The sequence below is a fragment of the Sorex araneus genome, chromosome X (assembly GCF_027595985.1).
Source record: "Sorex araneus isolate mSorAra2 chromosome X, mSorAra2.pri, whole genome shotgun sequence".
Classification (NCBI taxonomy): domain Eukaryota; kingdom Metazoa; phylum Chordata; class Mammalia; order Eulipotyphla; family Soricidae; genus Sorex; species Sorex araneus.
In genome coordinates this window covers 141,555,356-141,572,823 of record NC_073313.1, presented here as the reverse complement: position 1 = coordinate 141,572,823, position 17,468 = coordinate 141,555,356, and the positions used below count along the sequence as shown (strand labels likewise).

The 17,468-nt window shown below is 42.5% G+C and overlaps 1 protein-coding gene and 1 pseudogene across 2 annotated transcripts; one reads left to right on the top strand and one right to left on the bottom strand.

Annotated features, from left to right (window-relative positions):
* The first annotated feature begins 707 nt into the window (after positions 1 to 707).
* On the top strand, positions 708 to 2,255 carry LOC101549604 (protein FAM118A-like; annotated as a pseudogene).
* An 8,952-nt stretch (positions 2,256 to 11,207) lies between these two features.
* On the bottom strand, positions 11,208 to 16,569 carry SLC7A3 (solute carrier family 7 member 3). 2 transcript variants are annotated; one of them, XM_004621549.2, is made up of 12 exons: positions 16,412 to 16,569; positions 15,095 to 15,494; positions 14,522 to 14,680; positions 14,206 to 14,383; positions 13,894 to 14,006; positions 13,564 to 13,786; positions 13,255 to 13,394; positions 13,057 to 13,159; positions 12,485 to 12,651; positions 12,137 to 12,303; positions 11,709 to 11,817; positions 11,208 to 11,571 (listed from the first exon to the last, which is right to left on the bottom strand). In XM_004621549.2, exons 2-12 carry the CDS (start codon positions 15,462 to 15,464, stop codon positions 11,456 to 11,458), a joined length of 1,845 nt encoding a protein of 614 aa, XP_004621606.1. In that variant the 5' UTR covers positions 15,465 to 15,494; positions 16,412 to 16,569; the 3' UTR covers positions 11,208 to 11,455. The 2 variants fall into 2 exon arrangements, with proteins under 2 accessions (XP_004621606.1, XP_054977742.1); XM_055121767.1 differs by lacking the exon at positions 16,412 to 16,569 and adding an exon at positions 16,114 to 16,190.
* Between the last annotated feature and the right edge of the window lie 899 nt (positions 16,570 to 17,468).

The following is a 17,468-nucleotide window of genomic DNA, read 5'->3' as shown; positions in this document are numbered from 1 at the left end:
ATAGAATATTAGCTTGAAAGAGCAAGCAAGCAAAGAGACATAGAAAGTTATTTGTTCAAGGGAGAACACAGGCTTGAAAGAGCCAGTACCAAATGGCTTTTGGAAGTCGTTTTTATACAATTTCTCCAATTTTTCCCCTGTAGTTCTCTGCATTCATAGAAATTAGCCTGGGCATTGTCACAGGGGAAGCTTTGAACTTGTCTTTTCATAATTTTATCCCTTGCAATGTTGATAGTCCCTTCATCATCTCATCTTTTGCACTGCTGATGGTCTTTTCATAATGTTATAGATTCTTCTGTAGTTTCTGAATTTCTGTAGCTGAGTGGTACTTCAGTTTTTCCACTCCAAAGAGCACATGATTTGTATTTCAAAGGGATATGGTCTCTAGGTCTTTGGGCTACTTCAAGGCTAGGCAATCTCTTCTTAAATTTTATTTCCCAGAAGTACATTGCCAAGACTTCCCTACCTATCTGTCTACAACAAAATTATGACTCAGCTAGGAATGCCAAGGTAAAGGGATACTAACAACAAACATTATGCGTATTTCAGGGTCCATGCAGGGAAACTCCTCCCTGAATCATCATGTCAATCAATGGCCACTCTGTACTTGGCTCTTCATCTATCCCAGAGACTTGGGGTATCTAAACCTTAAATCCTGGAGTTCCAAGGGGCCCAGGTGAGAATCACTGTAGAAATAAATACGAACCATGCAGGAAGCATATTGCAATCGCAGTCTGCAGTATATACCACTGAGGGAATAATGCAGATGGCCAGATATAGGAAGAGCATGCCTTCAAAATAAAGAAAAAGAAGAAGATCCTTAGAAGAAGGGGTAGCAGATTGCTCCTGGCTGAAGGGAGCAGGTGGCTAAGAGCCTAGATTAATTCCGGAGGCTGACTGGAGCTGGAATAGCTCCAAGAATGAGAGCTATTTTCATCAGAAGTGGGGTGAGACCAGCCGTGTTCTCTAAGGTGCAGGCCCTCGGCTGTTCCTTGAATGATTGACTACTCTTACCACAGGCTCCAGAGGAATGGATGATCTAGCTCAGAACTAAAGGGGAGATTATAGGGGCTGGTCAATGGAGAGAAGGGAGGATTCACAGATAGATTCAGGGGAAAAGACAGCAAATATAAGTGAACAAAAATCAAAGAGGGCTAGAGAGAACACAGCAGATAATATACTTTTCTTATATACGGTCTACATGGGTTTGATTGCAGCATCCCATATGGTTCCCTGAGCTCTGACAAGAGTGATTCTTGAGCGCAGATCCAGGAGTAAACCCTGAGCATCACTGAGTGTGGCCACAAAATAATAAAAAATAAAAGACAATTTTTAACAACATCATCTAGAAGCAACCCCAGGAATCTCCACCCTTTGTTGCAGCTGCATCAAGACCCTTGTTGAGGCTGCAGAACAGCTAATGGTGCTACACCCTAGGGACTTTGCTGAGTTTTTGAGGAAACTGATGAAGAAACAGGAGCTGCAGGTAGTTTCTCATCATCTCTGATGCAGAAGGTTTCACCTTGTTTAAGTAATACCAAGCCCAACTTCTTCTGGACTGCCAGTTGGAGATCTTTGACAAGCTAGAGCAGCACATACAGAACTCACTTGTGCTCCTCAGACTGATGGAGCACCATGTTCTGACCACCAACTAGAGCAATCTTCTGAAGATCTTCAGACAGCAGCAGAGCAAACTCTTGAAGTCTTTGGACTTGAAGACCAAGACTGAGGTCCTTCAATAGGCAAGACGGCACATCAAATAATGGAGTTCTTCAGAGTCATTGCTCATATGCATATAGCTGTGGGATTATATTGGATCCCTTATATAAGATCAAGAAGTAATGGGAGTTCTCCAGAACCTGTACATGTTACACCGAGTCTTTTCTCTTCCTGGTCTATGGAGAGGAAAACAGGGAGCAGATGTTCCAGGCCCATTTTCTTTATTCAGTGTCAAATAGGGTGGATCTGGAATACTTGTGTGCAAGGAGATCAAAGACCTTCAAAGCCCCAAGCAGACATGATTTTTGCATGGGATAAAAGCCATGTCTTCTGCAGACCATTTTGTCTGTTTTCTGGGATATGTGCAAGACCTTGCTACTCAGGTTTGCAAAGTCCATGCACTTATGCAGTGGACAGCTCCACGTGTTTGGCAAGATTTCAAAAAACCCATGTGGGGTATGGCCCTAAGACTGGATGAAAGATTCCCTCTGTGTGCGTTGCACTCTTGTGGGTTGATGTGCACCTGTGTGTGTTGATGAACCTTAGGGACTGGAAAGCAAGAACAGATCAGTGCTCTTCCCAACTCCCATGGGACAAACCCTCTTTGTCAAAGGAATTTATCTAATGAAAGGGATAGCTGGTGAAGACTGTCCAAGCAACAATAGTTCTCACAGAGAAAATAAGAAATTAGACACATTTTACTCTTTCGATGTGGAAATATGTTACTGTGAGAAATTATCTTGAGAGCAGTTTGTTCCATTGTTAAATTGATTCTCCAGACAATGGACTGTGCTGGTGAGAACGGTATGTCTTTTTAAAGAATCTCAGTTCCCAGAACTTCTTTAGAATTCCACCTATTTAGTAATTTTCCTTCCAAAGACGTGACCAGTCACACTGTTGCCCTGGTTTGTGGTCACGTAGACCAGAGGTGTTTTTTTTTTTTTGCTATTGCTGTTCAGTCTTGGAATTAATCTTTGAAGAAATGCAAGTGGGGCACAGAATCAGGCTTTAACTTTTAGCAAAAGGAGTAACACCAAGCTTTCTAAGACTTCATCCTCCTGGAGCAATTCTAGATTTTTCTGTTTTTGTCTCTTTTTTTTTTTTGCTTTTTTTGGGGGGGTCACACCCAGCGATGCTCAGGGGTCGCTCCTGGCTCTGCAATCAGGAATTACCCCTGGCCGTGCTAAGGGGACCATATGGGATGCTGGGAATCGAACCCGGGTCTGCAGCGTGCAAGGCAAACAAACGCCCTACCTGCTGTGCTATCACTCCAGTCCCCTCTGTTTTTAATCTCTTAAAACCCTTTACCTGGGAATTGTCCCAGAGTGAGGCAGGAAAAACCTATAAGGTCCCGTAACACTCTCACTCATGATTGACATTGCTGTGATAAGGTACAGCTGTGGCTCCATCTAAGTCGCAGAGGTGGATTGTTTTTGTTGTCACATTTTTACCAAGACTACTGATGGTACTGAACTTCCCATAGGTCAGAGAAAATTAATAACAAGAGACAAGATTGGGATGGTTAAGGAACGAGAAGAAAGCCAGATAATTACTTGAGACCTTCTTTTTTTCTTTTTGAAGCATCTCTTATGTTCTCTGGTCATAAGTTTTAACTCCCAAAAAAAGAAAAGAAAGGAATGGGGCCATATTGTGGTTGGGTATTTCTCTTGCCTTGTTCAATCCCAGTCACCCTATATGACCCCCACCAATGCCAGGAGTTAGCATTGAGTGCAGTACAAAAACAAGCACAGCCCCTGGCCCAGTCAGGTGTCCCTCCTCCAAAGGGAAAGCAGGAAGGGAGGAAAATAGAAAGTGATTTAGAAAGGAAGAAGGTGGGTCCAGAGAGATAGCTTAAAGAACTTGCAGTTTATGCTACGCATGTAGTAGCCCCAAGTTTGATTCCTAAGTAAGCCAGCCCCAGCACTGCCATATGTGGACCAAAAGAAAAAAAGAATAATGATGGAAAAGAAATATAAAAAGATATATAAATGATATAGGTATAGAAAAAGATACAGAAAAATATATATAAACCAATATACCCTGTTGGTTATTCAAGGGTAACAAAGGTCAGAAATATCAGAAGTTGAAGAGACCAAAAACCCCTGTTTTTATGACTTAACCTAGTTTGCATGCTTCTGTTGCACTATTCTTGTCAAATTTGAAGGAAACTATGTAGTTACTACTCTGACTTCTCTACAGGTTCACAGAAGGTCAAGGGTTCCATTCTACCTACAAAAAGTTATAGGGATGAATCTGTAAGTATGAAGTTTGCTTTCATCTAAATCTATAATGATGTTTGCCACCAGCGGGTTAACCTCTCCTGAACACTCCCAAGACAACAGTTTCAAGTCATGGGGCCTTTAATATTATAAGAACCCCAAATATTAGTACAAAGCAAATCATAAAAAGTCTGCAACTTCTTTCCTTGCTTACCCCTCTTTAAAGCCATATACATCACAGTCAGGCCAGACCTGAAGCTGCTAAGAGCAGGAAGAAGAGATACTGTGACTTCAAATCTAGGAATATTCACAAAATTGCCTCCTGACCATGAATCTCAATCATTATTTGTTGTGGAAAAATGTAGTTTCTAAAAATAATTTCTTTCACTCTTCAAAATTGCCTAGATCAGTACAGTGAAGAAAAGATAAACACAATACAGTGAAAAAAGAAAAAATCAGGGAAAGTTCTATAACTCCTCTTCTTGAAATATTTAGTGTGTAGATTGGATGATTGTTGACGCGAGGCTTCATATATAGGAGGTATATACCATCTACCTCAGCTACATCCTCAAATCCAATTTCTGCTCTTTAGCATTCTGCAGTTTTGAATGTCTTATTTTGTTAGTATAATATTGCTAAACTAGGGGCAAAAGACTAGTGGAAAAGGATAATAGAGTATCTGTAACTGTTTGCATTTTCATGCACCACAGATAGTGTTATACTGAAAGAATCTCAACATGTCTATTTCCTCATCTGTAAAATGAGAGTTAAAGTATTTCAAGGTTTCTGGTTCAATGTAATGCCCTACTTGTAAAGTATCTGGAACAATGGTTTGTATATAATAATCACTGATAACTATCGCTTTATTTCCTGGTTGGCAAAATAAGGGTCACAGCTTCCATCATCCCACCCAGGCCACTGGCCCTACTTCAACTTCTTTTTACATGACTGAGCATATGAATGAACAAAAAAAAAAATAATTATACCTCAGGTCTCAAACCTACAATAGTCCTTTTATGTGCATCTTAAGAAATTTCAGTGATTTGTATTGTGGGTAGAAGAGCGTACTTATATTATCCAATGTTATACTATACACACAAGAATCAACTCACTCTGTTAATTACTATAGACTATAAATATAACTCCAAAGTTGAGTCTACTGAACTGACAACATCGCACAGAAAGAACCAGTGAATAAAGAAAAACGTGTGGTAAAAATGAAAAACCTTGACTTGCATTGATGTCTCTAACTGGTTTTGTTTTTGATCTACATGGCATCCTAGATGTAACAAGTGAGAATTTTAAAAGGCATGAGAGCATGTAGAGGGAAGAAGATAATAAAAGAATCAGGTATTCTAAAGATGCTATACAAGAGCAACGAATAAAATAACATTAAGTGGCACTCAACATGCTACATATTATCTTCCTTGAACCTAGTATAAACTATAAATTTTCTGTTAACAATTGATGCAGAAACAGTGAAACAGTGCAGGATGCAGGTGAACAGCTTGGACTCTAATGAAAACGTTCTAAAATTTTTATTACTAAGTAGACTAAAATGACAGACAACCAAGAATACAAATCAGTGATTATGGCAGCATTATATTTATTAAAGAAGAAAATTTTCAGTTTAAACATTCAATTATAGAAAGGAAAATTCTAAAAATGAAAATGATGATGGACCAAGCCTTTCTCTGTCAGACATTAAAACTAACATAAGTAAAATTATGTAGTAAATAGTTTATGCAGAAAAATGGCACAAAGTAGAGTCCAGAAATATACTCAAATACATATAGAAATGATCAATCAGTAGGGAAAATAGTCATCCGGGAAAAACAATAAAACAACTGAGTAAGACATTCAAAAAATATAACTCGATTTCTACCTCATTTCATATACTCTGGATTAAACAAAAATTAAATTGCATCTTAAAAATTCTAAAAGAAAATGTGACTATTTCATAAACAAAAATGACAAACATATATAAACATTATCTAAAAACCAGAATCAAAAAATAAAAACAATATGGATGAGCCACAGATAGAGTATAGTGGGTAGGGTACTTGCCTTGTACCCAGGTTTGATCCCTGGCCCCTCATATGGTCACCTGAGCTCCACCAAGAGTGATCCCTGAGTGAAGAGCCAGAAGTAAGTCCTGAACACTGCCAGTTGTGGCCCAAAAAAACAAAGGAAAAAAATTTAAAAAAGTCTGGAGATATAATAGTAGTGATAAGGCAATTGCCACGCATGTGGCCTACCCCAGTTCAAATCTCTGGTATCACATATGGTCCCATGAGCAACACCAGCAGTCACTCCTGGGCACAGAGCCAGAATTAGCCCCTGAGCACTGCTGCTTTGTGGTCCAAATACCCCCAAAAGTAAAAATAATGCGAATTATTTTAAATAATTAAATAAACATAAAAATTAAAATGTTCTAAGTGGCCACTATAAGCAAGGTTGAAAGTCTGCAGGCTAGAAATAAATTTTTCAACATAAGTAACAGATAAGAGAATTAATAGCTGACATAAGGAAAAGTTCTTTAAAATACAAATAAATCAAGTAAATCAGCAAAAAAGAAAAATCATGATTCATCCATTTGCAGAGGAAAGAATATAAATAACAAATAAACATATTAGACGATACTAAACATTGCATTATCAAAAAACTCAAATAAAGGAATTTTTTCATGTATCAGATTGGCAGAGGTTAAAAAGATAAATAAAGTCTCAAATTGGCAAGATTATAAAATAGACTCTTGAGCATTGCTGGTTGGAGTATTAATTATTGCAAGTTGTTTTGGGTATCAATTTGGTAATTGGTATCAAAACTCTGAATGTGTGACATTCAACAAATATTCTAAGAATTTCCCCAAAGAATGTAATGAATTTTTTTAATGAAAAGCAAAGTAAATATAGGATCTTAAGAGACAGTACAGTGGATAGGGTGCTTGCCTTAAATGCTGCCAACCCAGTTTTAATCCCCAGCATCCTATAAGGTGGTCGAAGCACCACCATGAGTGAAGACTGAGTGCAGAGCCAGAAGTGAGCCCTGAGCACAGACGTATTTGGCCCCAAAACCAAGGAAGGAAACTGGGGACATTGGTGGTGGAAAATGTGCACAATTGAAGGGACAGATATTGGACCATGATATGACTGTAATCTAATCATAAACAACTTTCTGTGTGTCTCACTGTGATTCGATTAAAAAAATTAAAGAAAGTTTCTGGAAATATACATAAGCAATTGGAAGAATGTGATTGAACTTATTTTTTCCCCTTTGGTTTGGTGCCCTACCTGGTGGTGCTCAGGGCCTACTCATGATTTTACTCTCAGGGATCACTCCTGACTGGCTTTGGGGACGATATGGGGTACCCAGTTGGTGGCATAGAAGCAGTCCCCTACCTGCTGAACTATCAGGCCCTTGATAGAACTTCTCTAACTAGTTCTTTGTTGCAGTGCATTTGGTAACTTCCAGGTTTTATGCTATTAGAAATAGCATCTGAGTAAATATCCTTAGACATTACTATGTCTAAGAAGACATATGTCTAAGAAGAATGTTTTGGGACACACCCAGTGGTGCTCAGGGCTTACTCCTGGATCTGTTCTCAGAGATCAGTCCTGATAGGGACAATATGAGATGCCAAGGATCCAACCAGGGTCAATGGCACACAAAGCAGGCACCCTATCCACTGTACTATCACTCCAACTCCAAACATATCTGAAAAATTTAAATTAGTTGGATTGAAAACAATGTTTTATTCTTGTATGATCATATACCCTCCACCAAAGTTAGGAATATATATTCCCATCATGTGAAGGACTGCCTATTTATTTATCCTCCTTTGGGCTTACCCAATACATTATTTTTCCTTTGGGGCCACATGTACAATGTTCAGGGATCACTTCTGGCAGACTCATGGGACCATATGTGGTGCCAGGATCAAACCCCAGTTGGATACATGTAAGGCAAAAGCCCTATCTATCCACTGTACTACATCCCTCAAAGAAATATCTTTTTTATCAAGGGTATATAAAGCACTGGTTGAACTCTACAAGAAGAAAACATCCAACCCCATCAAAAAATGGGGCGAAGAAATGAACAGAAACTTTACCAAGGAAGAGATACGAATGGCCAAAAGGCACATGAAAAAGTGCTCTGCATCACTAATCATCAGAGAGATGCAGATCAAAACAACCATGAGATACCACCTCACACCACAGAGACTAGCACACATCCAAAAGAACAAAAGCAACCGCTGTTGGAGAGGATGTGGGGAGAAAGGGACCCTTCTACACTGCTGGTGGGAATGTCGGCTAGTTCAGCCCTTTTGGAAAACAATATGGACGATTCTCAAAAAACTAGAGGTTGAGCTCCCATTTGACCCAGCAATACCACTGCTGGGAATATATCCCAGAAAAGCCAAAAAGTATAGTTGAAATGACATCTGTACTTATATGTTCATCGCAGCACTGTTTACAATAGCCAGAATCTGGAAAAAACCCGAGTGCCCTAGAACAGATGACTGGTTGAAGAAACTCTGGTACATCTATACAATGGAATACTATGCAGCTGTTAGAAAGAATGAGGTCATGAAGTTTGCATATAAGTGGATCAGCATGGAAAGTATTATGCTAAGTGAAATGAGCCAGAAAGAGAGAGACAGACATAGGAAGATTGCACTCATCTGTGGACTATAGAATAACAGACTATAAGACTAACACCCAAGAATCTAGTAGAAATAAGTACCAGGAGGTTGTCTCCATGGCTTGGAGGCTGGTCTCTCATTCTGGGCAACTCAGAGAAGGGAACACCAAGTAAAATGTGATTGGAGGTCATGTGGGGGAAAGATGATGCGGGCCCAATATAGGCTAGAGACTGAACACAATGGCCACTCAACACCTTTATTGCAAACCACAACACCTAATCAGAAAGAGAGAACAAAAGGGAATACCCTGCCATAGTGGCAGTGTGGGGTGGGGGGAGACGGGACTGGGGAGGAGGGAGAGGGATGTTGGGTTTACTTTTGGTAGAGAATGGGCACTGGTGAAGGGATGGGTTATCAAACTTTGTAAGGGAGAAACATGAGCACAAAAATGTATAAATCTGTAACTGTACCCTCATGTTGACTCACTAATTAAAAATAAACTATTAAATTAAAAATAAATAAATAAATAAAAAGAAATATCTTTTTTGTTTTTGTTTTTTGGGTCACACCCGGCAATACTCAGAGGTTACTCCTGACTCTGCATTTCAGAGAACACTCCTGGTCGTCCTCAGGGGATCATATGGGATGCCGGGAGATGGAATCCAGGTAGACTGTGTGCAAGGAAAGTGACCTACCCACTGTAGTATCTCTTCAGCCCAATGCAACTTTTGACAGTGTGTCAAGTAAAATCTCATGGTTGTTTTAATTTACATTTATTTAGTAAATGAGGCTGAGTATTTTTCTTATGTTTATTGGTGTTTCTTTTTATTTTTCTGAAAACTATTCACATCAGGTATACTTAATTGATTTCTAAGAGCTCTGTATATAAAGGAAAATTATATAATCTATGCTACAAATATTTTAAGATTTTTTTGCCCCTTAGACACCCTCTCATACATTTTTGATCATACTCTTCGACCACCCCTAAATAATTAATAGTAATGACATAGTGATTACAGAGCATAAACATAAAATTGGATTTATATTTTGGCCCTTATCATACTAATTTATATGACCAAAAATATTTCTAAAATAAAATCTATTCCTTTATATAAAAATATTAGTAACACTTCATAGAGTTATTAAAAACTAAATGAAATTGTTTGTACACTATCTGACATATAGAAATAATAAATGCAGCTATCATTGGTGGTCAGAGGGATAGTAAAGTGGGTTGGGCATTTGCCTTGCCCATTGAAGACATGGGATTGATCCCTGGCACCGTATATGGTCCCCAGAGCCCACCAAGAGTGGAGTCTGAGCACAGAACCAGGAGTAAATCCTGAGCACCTACCCCCATCACCACCACCCCCAAAAATAGCTACTATATAACAACTCTGGTTTCTCTTATCTTCTTCCAAGTCACCCTGCTTGCTGCTGCAGAACTGAAAAATCCAGTTATCTTCCTTGCTTGGTTACTCCTACCCCCACTATTATTTATAAGTTCTGATATGTTATCCAAGGCTATTCATTTGTTCTTTCACAAGTCCATATAATTTATCCTTGAGTCACATAAAAATATGTGCCCTAGGGCTGGAGAGATAGCGCAGTGGGTAGGGCATTTGCCTTGCACGCAGCCGACCCGGGTTCAATTCCCAGTATCCCATATGGTCCCCTGAGCCCCGCCAGGGGTAGTTCCTGAGTGCAGAGCTAGGAGTGACCCCTGTGCATAGCCAGGTGTGACCCAAAAAGGAAAAAAAAGAAAAGAAAAAAATATGTGCCCTACCCCAGTAAAACTTTTTCTTTAATGATTTCTTTTAAATTATTTACCAACAAACTCTTCCTTTTAATCCCCTGTTCAATTCATATCTAACATGTTCTTTATATGTTGTTAACGCTCAGCACTTATCCATACCCTGAAAAAAATTACATTGCTTCAAGTTGACTGATTTTTCGTCCCCCACATTGCATGTTTCTTGAGGGCAAGGACTATGAGGTATACCTCTCTGTATCCCTAGCACCTGCATCAAGCCTAGCATTTTATAGGAGCTCCACATGTTTATTCAGTTAATGGATAAATAGTTCTTGTATGAGTAGAGCTTTGATCTATTCCCTTACTACTTCTATAACATTCAGTATCTATACCTATACATAGTCCTCTATCAAAATCCCTCTATTATCTACCCCTTCTCCCAACAGAGTCAAACACCCCAGCCAAAATTTCTGTTGCCGAGGCAGTCACCGGAATCTGGGACTTGTCCAACAAAAAGGGGTGGAACAGAAGACAATGGTCTCAGTGTGGGCCTTGACCAATGCCAGTGTTGAAATCAGTGTCCACCCCAAAATCCCAGAAAATGTTGCTGTCTACTTATTCAGAACCTAATCTTCAGTATAACAAGAGGACAATATATATTATGACTAATTCTTTACGTCTGACTAGACTTCATAGTTGCCTTTATCACCTTCCCACCCCTAAACTTGCACCAAAGGAAACAAACAGGCATAACAGATAGTTTTATAGACTGGATAAAACAAATGACACTTCTTCTCTGAAGCTCTCCACACTAAAATTAAGGCTCCATTCACATATTTTGAGTGAGAAAAGAACAAGACCATTTTTTTTCATTTCCTTTAATAGTAAGTTTTGAAAGTCACTGAGCAGCTACAGGCACAATTAGAAAGCATAAGAGAAAAAGCAAATGAGAAACAGCAAGATGCAGATATATCTTTCACTCTACAATAAGTAGTTTTACTAGTGCCTTCCCAATAGCATACTATAGGAAGTCTAGTTCACCATGGAGTAAGGAATGCTCTTTTATTGTGCAGAAGGATCAGACAGCATTCCCGCATAGTGATGTCAAATTAAGTGTGTTCAGAGACTGTTGAGATCAAGGTCTATTGTTCGGGACCTTAACTTGAGAGGGGGTTGGTCACGCTTGCCCTCTTCAAGGCTGTGCTGCATCCCATAGCCGAAGTAGATAGCATAACCTAATGAGCAAAGATAGTTATGAGGTAGGGAAAGAGAGAACTATAAAGGCTTAAATAAGCATCCAACTCAAGACCACGTAGGAAAGGCATTGGAATAGAATACCCAAGAAGCCTCCTCTTCCCGTGAGTGTACCTACCAATCAGCATCCAGATAGCAAATCGGGCCCAGGTACCAGTTGTCATTTGCATCATAAGGTAAATATTCACAAACATGCTCACTACTGGGAGGAAAGGCAAGGCAGGTACCTGGAAATGAACCAAAACCTTTGTAATACCACAGGATGAGAATGGCTTAGAGAAAGGTCCCTAGCTTACCCAGGCCAGGTTTTAGGAGCATCCAGTTCCTACTTATATTATGCACTTCAGAGCCCACTCATTTAGTGTACCTCATCAGGACTCCAAGAGTACATAATTGGGGGAAATATGACTGGAAAGGAAGTAAAGAAGTCACAGAAGTTGTTTACCTAGACATATACCTCTTCCTTTTCATTTGTTATTAGATAGACAAGTTGTTTGGTGACTATTCTTTCAAGATGGATTGGTTGAAGAAAAGATGGTCATTTACCTTAAAGTGCAAGGGAGCAGCGTTCTGTGGCTGTCTGTAGATGACTCCAGTGAACCCAGTAATAAGCATCAGGAGCAGCACAACCACTACAATCCATACTGGGTCTCCAGAAACCAGTGGACCTGACCACTGCGCCAGCACAAGGCCAAGCATAGTCAGCACTAGAGCTTCAAGAATAAAGTTGAGAGACATGAAAACCAACACTTCATATGAACATGGTAGGCACCCCATTCCAAGGATGGTCACCACCCATTCTCTAATTCTTTCTTAGCCATCAAATATCACACAGACTCTCCTTGCCATCATGACTACCTCAGAACTATCCCGGATTAAAACTACACTGCTCACCAAGCAGTGAGGAACAAACATAGACAATTTGGCCAGAGAGTCGAGTAGGAGTGGAGTTGAGTGGACAAAATAGTGCCTCCAGAGTCAGCTTCTCTGCTTCACGTAGGTTCTCATCCTGTGACTCTGTATCATCTTCTCCATTCTTCATCTCCCGGTCAGGCTGATATCTGACATAAGAGTTAGAAAACTGCATTAAGATCAACCCTTAGTCACTTTATCATCTCCCGGGACACTTAATCTTCTTCATATCCATCAAGGGTAGAAGTTGTTTTTGACAGGGAGGAATATCCTGATTCTTCAAGAAAAATCAGTATGGGGGCCAAAGAAATAGTACAGTGTATAAGGGTCTTGCTTACAAGCAGCTGACCTAGGTTTATCCCCAGCATTACATAGTCTCCCAGCACTGCCAGTATAGACCCCTGAGCATAGAGCCAGGAGTATCAGCACTGCCAGGTGTGATAAAAAAAAAAGATGCAGACTAACCAGTAATGAAGGCGAAGAAGGAAGAAGCTACACTTCACTCCTTATCCCAAAATACTCACAGCACATTATATGGAAGAAGGGACTCTTACCTGAGGATAAGAACACAAATAGCCACCAGAGTGTAAGCAAGCAGAGTCCCAATTGACATTAGGTCCACAAGATCAGTTAGTTCGAAGAGGAATGCCATGAGTGCTGAAATTGATGGGGGAAAAAACCAGGAGAGAAGCAAGAGTCAATTTAAGGGAACTGGAGAAACAACTGGGAGAAGGGCAAAGACTATTCTTTACCTGCGAGAAAGCCAGAGACAACAGTGGCCACAATGGGTGTGTGTGTACCACTGTGGATCCGGGCAAGGATGCTAAACAGGAGGCCATCTTCTGCCATTGCATAGATCACTCGAGGCATAGGGAACATAGAGCCCAAGAGACTGGAGAGAAGAATTCCAGAGTGATATGAATAACTGTGGCCATTTTCCTCAAGCCTGTGTGATTAAGAAGGGCCCACCTTCCCCATAACCCTTTTAAGAGATATTCTTTAGGAATGAATGCTATAATCTGAGACTGTTTGAAAGCAGAAGGCAAACATTTGTCACTGACCTAGTAGAAAGTGCACAAAGGGAGCCAATAGCCACAATGTAGCGGGCAGAGGACCATCCAACATGGAGAAATGCTGCAGGCAAGGGGCTCTCCGGTTGAAGCAGGTAGTATGGCATCATGAGCGTGAGTGCTGATGAGACACCAAAGTATGCGAAAAAGCAGACTGACAGTGAAACCACAATGCCCATGGGGATGGAACGCTGAGGATTCTGGGCCTCTTCCCCTGCAGGACGGGATACAAGATTATAAAGCAGGGAGATACTCACTCCTTTACTACCCCCAAGGCTTCTTGTAGCTTGAACACACCCCAGACAGAATACAATGTGTTACCAGTAGTAGCAATACAGTCGAAACCAACAAATGCATAGAAACAGGTTGCTGTTCCTCGGAGAAGCCCCTCAAAGCCAAAAGGTAGAAATCCTCCATAGCCCAAAGGTCCCAAGCTAGAGTGAAAAACGGGATAGAAATGTAAGGATGAGGTCAGCCAACCCTGTGCCTTTTATTTAGTTCCAAATTACTTAGGTAGATGTTCAAGGCCCATTTTTCCCCACTCCCAATCCAGAATCACTTAGCACAGCTCCCCCCCCACCCACAACTCCATATCCTGTTTCCAGTTCTACAACTCCTGGGAGTGAATCTAACCTATCAGTGTCATTGAGTCCTTCTAGAGCCAATTCATAGTCCTCTTCTGTGAGCGTCCAGTTGTTCAAGTCTCCTTTGACGATGCCAGAGATAATGATGAAACCAAGAACCAAAAGATTCACCACTGTGAAAACTTTAGTAACCAGGGCCGACTCACTAGCCCCCAGAGCCAGCAATCCTGTAAGAGAGAGGCATCGAGAACCCCGAGGTTATTCCTTGCAAGCTGTTTCTTACCTAGATGCAGTACACCCAGCCCTTATCATGCCTCAGACCTCCCACCCACTGTCATTATCATTATCCTTGTCCCTGGCCTCACCAGTGAGCAGCAGCACAAGGCCCAAGGCAAAGAAGTCTGGATATTTTGCAAGGACTTGGGGAGCATTCAGTGAGATGCTCCCCTGCAGGGCCCGAGATATGTGGTTGCCAATCAGATTGTCAAAAGCTGAGCTCCAGGCCTTGGCCACGCTGGCTGTACCTTGGGGAGCAAAGGGAGAACGTGTTAAATTCCCTCCCTCCCCAGCACCCTGCACCCACACCCCCTCAAGAATCCGTGCTTTTTTCTCCTATTCTTACTTCTTTGTTGTTACATTTATCTTTCAAATGGGGGAGGGGTGAACATTCTTGTTTTATGAAGAAACAAAACCAGCCAATTAAGGAAACCAAGGCAGAGGTAAATAGAAAATGTTTTCCTTCAACCATCACAGGTGACCACTCCCCCCAAAACACACACAGTTAGGGGTGCTAAAGTTCTGTTAATGATGAATAGCTCGTGGTTCACCAGTTCACCCAGATTTCTAGACCCAAGCCCCTTCACCCAAGATTCTCTCCCATCCACAGACACACAGACACACAGACACACACACACACACACACACACGCCCCATCTCACCTATGACGTAGGAGAGGATGAGGTTCCAGCCAGTGGTAAAGGCCCAGAGTTCGCCCACAGTGACATAACTGTAGAGATAAGCAGAACCAGAGCGGGGAACCCGGGCACCAAACTCTGCATAGCACAATCCAGCCATCACAGAAGATAGGGCAGCCACCAAAAAGCAGACCACAATGGATGGTCCTGCTTTATCTTTGGCAACCTCACCCGCTAAAACATACACGCCTGCACCCAATGTGCTGCCCACACCCAAGGCAACCAAATCCAGAGTGCTCAGGCATCTGGCAAGGCGAGTCTCAGCCAAGTCTGACTCCAGCGTGCGTCTGCGTACCAGCCTTCGACCAAATCTGCGAAGTGCCTGCCACAGCATTCTGGCAGGAATTGAAGAGGATGTTAGGATCTGGTGAAAAGCAAGACAAAAGACCTTCAATGGAGCTCATTATCCCTAAGCTCCTCAAGGATGAATTACAAAACCCACCCGTAGGAGCAAAGAAGCAGGGGGGGGATGGGGAGGAAAGCAAGGGACAAAGACAAGTTTCTTCCTGTCCAAGTAGGAATAATAATACCTCAGCAGGTTTGCAAGACTCCTTTCAGAAGAGGCAAGTGACCGCCCCCTATAGTATGGTTTAGTCGCTTACTCTCTTCTTCCTCTGCCTGGGAAACTATACCGAACCCAGATCAGAAATCGCGGAGCCCAGTCTGTCCGTTCTCCTTGTGACTCCTAGAGAATTACCCTCAGGAGGGGTCAGCAATCTAAGGAAAACCCCCTTGTCACACTCGTTGACGCGCACTCCGCGGGCATGAAATAGACAAAGTCCCCAGATAGTCCGGAGGGAGGGGGAGGCACGGGACGGACCTCCGCTGCCGATCAAAAGTGAGCGAAGACTCAATTCCCTCCCTCCTCACCAAATCCACACCGCGTAACGGGCACTGCGGTCGCACAGGGGAGTAAGCCAATGTTTGCCCACTACCATCCGCCCGCGACACTGCCCACCGACAGCGAGGCGGGGTTTCTATACCTAAAGATCCGGAGACGCGCCCCAAGAGGGACCCCAGAACAGCCCCAAATCGCTCACACCAGGAAGGAGGGGTGCCGCCCTGTGCCCCTAACTCAACTCCCAGGCTCTCGGGTCTCCGTTCAGAAACGGTCAGGGCTTGAGTCGAAGATGGGAGCCTGGACTCCCCTGGCCGGGGTCTCGTTAGCAACAGGTCATGGCCGCGTTGATGCAACTGCACGCCAGGATTGCCGGAGAATTGTAGGTATGCCCGGACCCTCGCCACCCCGCTCCAGCACACGTGCCCTCGCGCAAGGCTTACCAGAGAGCCCCTGCTCAGGCAGCAGAGTCCCGGATCGGCTTCGGTGGGGCTGAGTTAAACCGAGTTGGGTGGGGATGCCGAGTTCGGTTGCTCAGGATTCAAAGCAGCAGCTTGGGGTCGTTGCGCGCCAAGCGCCCGCTTATATATACCGGGAGGCGGAGCCGGTAGCGTCATAGAATCCCACCCCCAATCCTCTGTGTGTGTGTGTGTCTGTGTCTCTCTTCTCTTCTATCTCGCTCTCTTCTCTCCCTTTATCTCTCTCCTCGCCTCCCTCTCTCCCGCCCTCCCAAACCTTCTCTCTCACCCTCTCCCTCCGCCTGTCTGTCTGTCTGTCTGTCTCCCTCTCTCTCCTCTACACACACACACACACACACACACACACACACACACACACACACACACACACACGGGCGCGCGCGCAAGAACACTCTCAAATTCACACTCAACGACTAGGCTTTGCAAAAGAAATTATGCAGAGCCTGAAACTGCTTCTTCTTTGGAACACCAAGACCGCTGTGGCAAACATCAGAAAGGGCGGCGAGCAGCCTTTTCCGATTTTCCTCTATTAGCCGGACAAAAGAGACTTCCGAGTCAGACACCCTACGGGATTTTCTACCTTAATAGTCAGCATCTAAGATTGGAGGAGGCCGGGTAGGTTGAGACAGGAAAACAGCACCGGGAGTCTCCACCTGCCTCGGGTCTTCCTTAGCTTTCTTTTCTGCAAGAGATGTCCTCACCCCTAAAATCTTACCCACGGACCTTACCTAGATTTTGTTCAGCAGTAACTACTCATCACTAACCCTCAACTGGGTGTTTCTAATGCAGTCAGCAAGAGAATGAAAAATAACCCTATCACTAACTGTACACAGATCATTTTAAAAATTGAAATATATGGCTGGAGAGATAGTACAGGGGATAAGGTGCCTTGCATCCAATTCACCTTGGTTCAAATCCTCTGAATGCATATAGTCGCTTGAGGGCTGCCAGGGCTCACTACTGAAACAGTAATAGCTCCTGAGCACCACTAGGTGTGGCCCCAAAAGCAAAAAAAAAATTG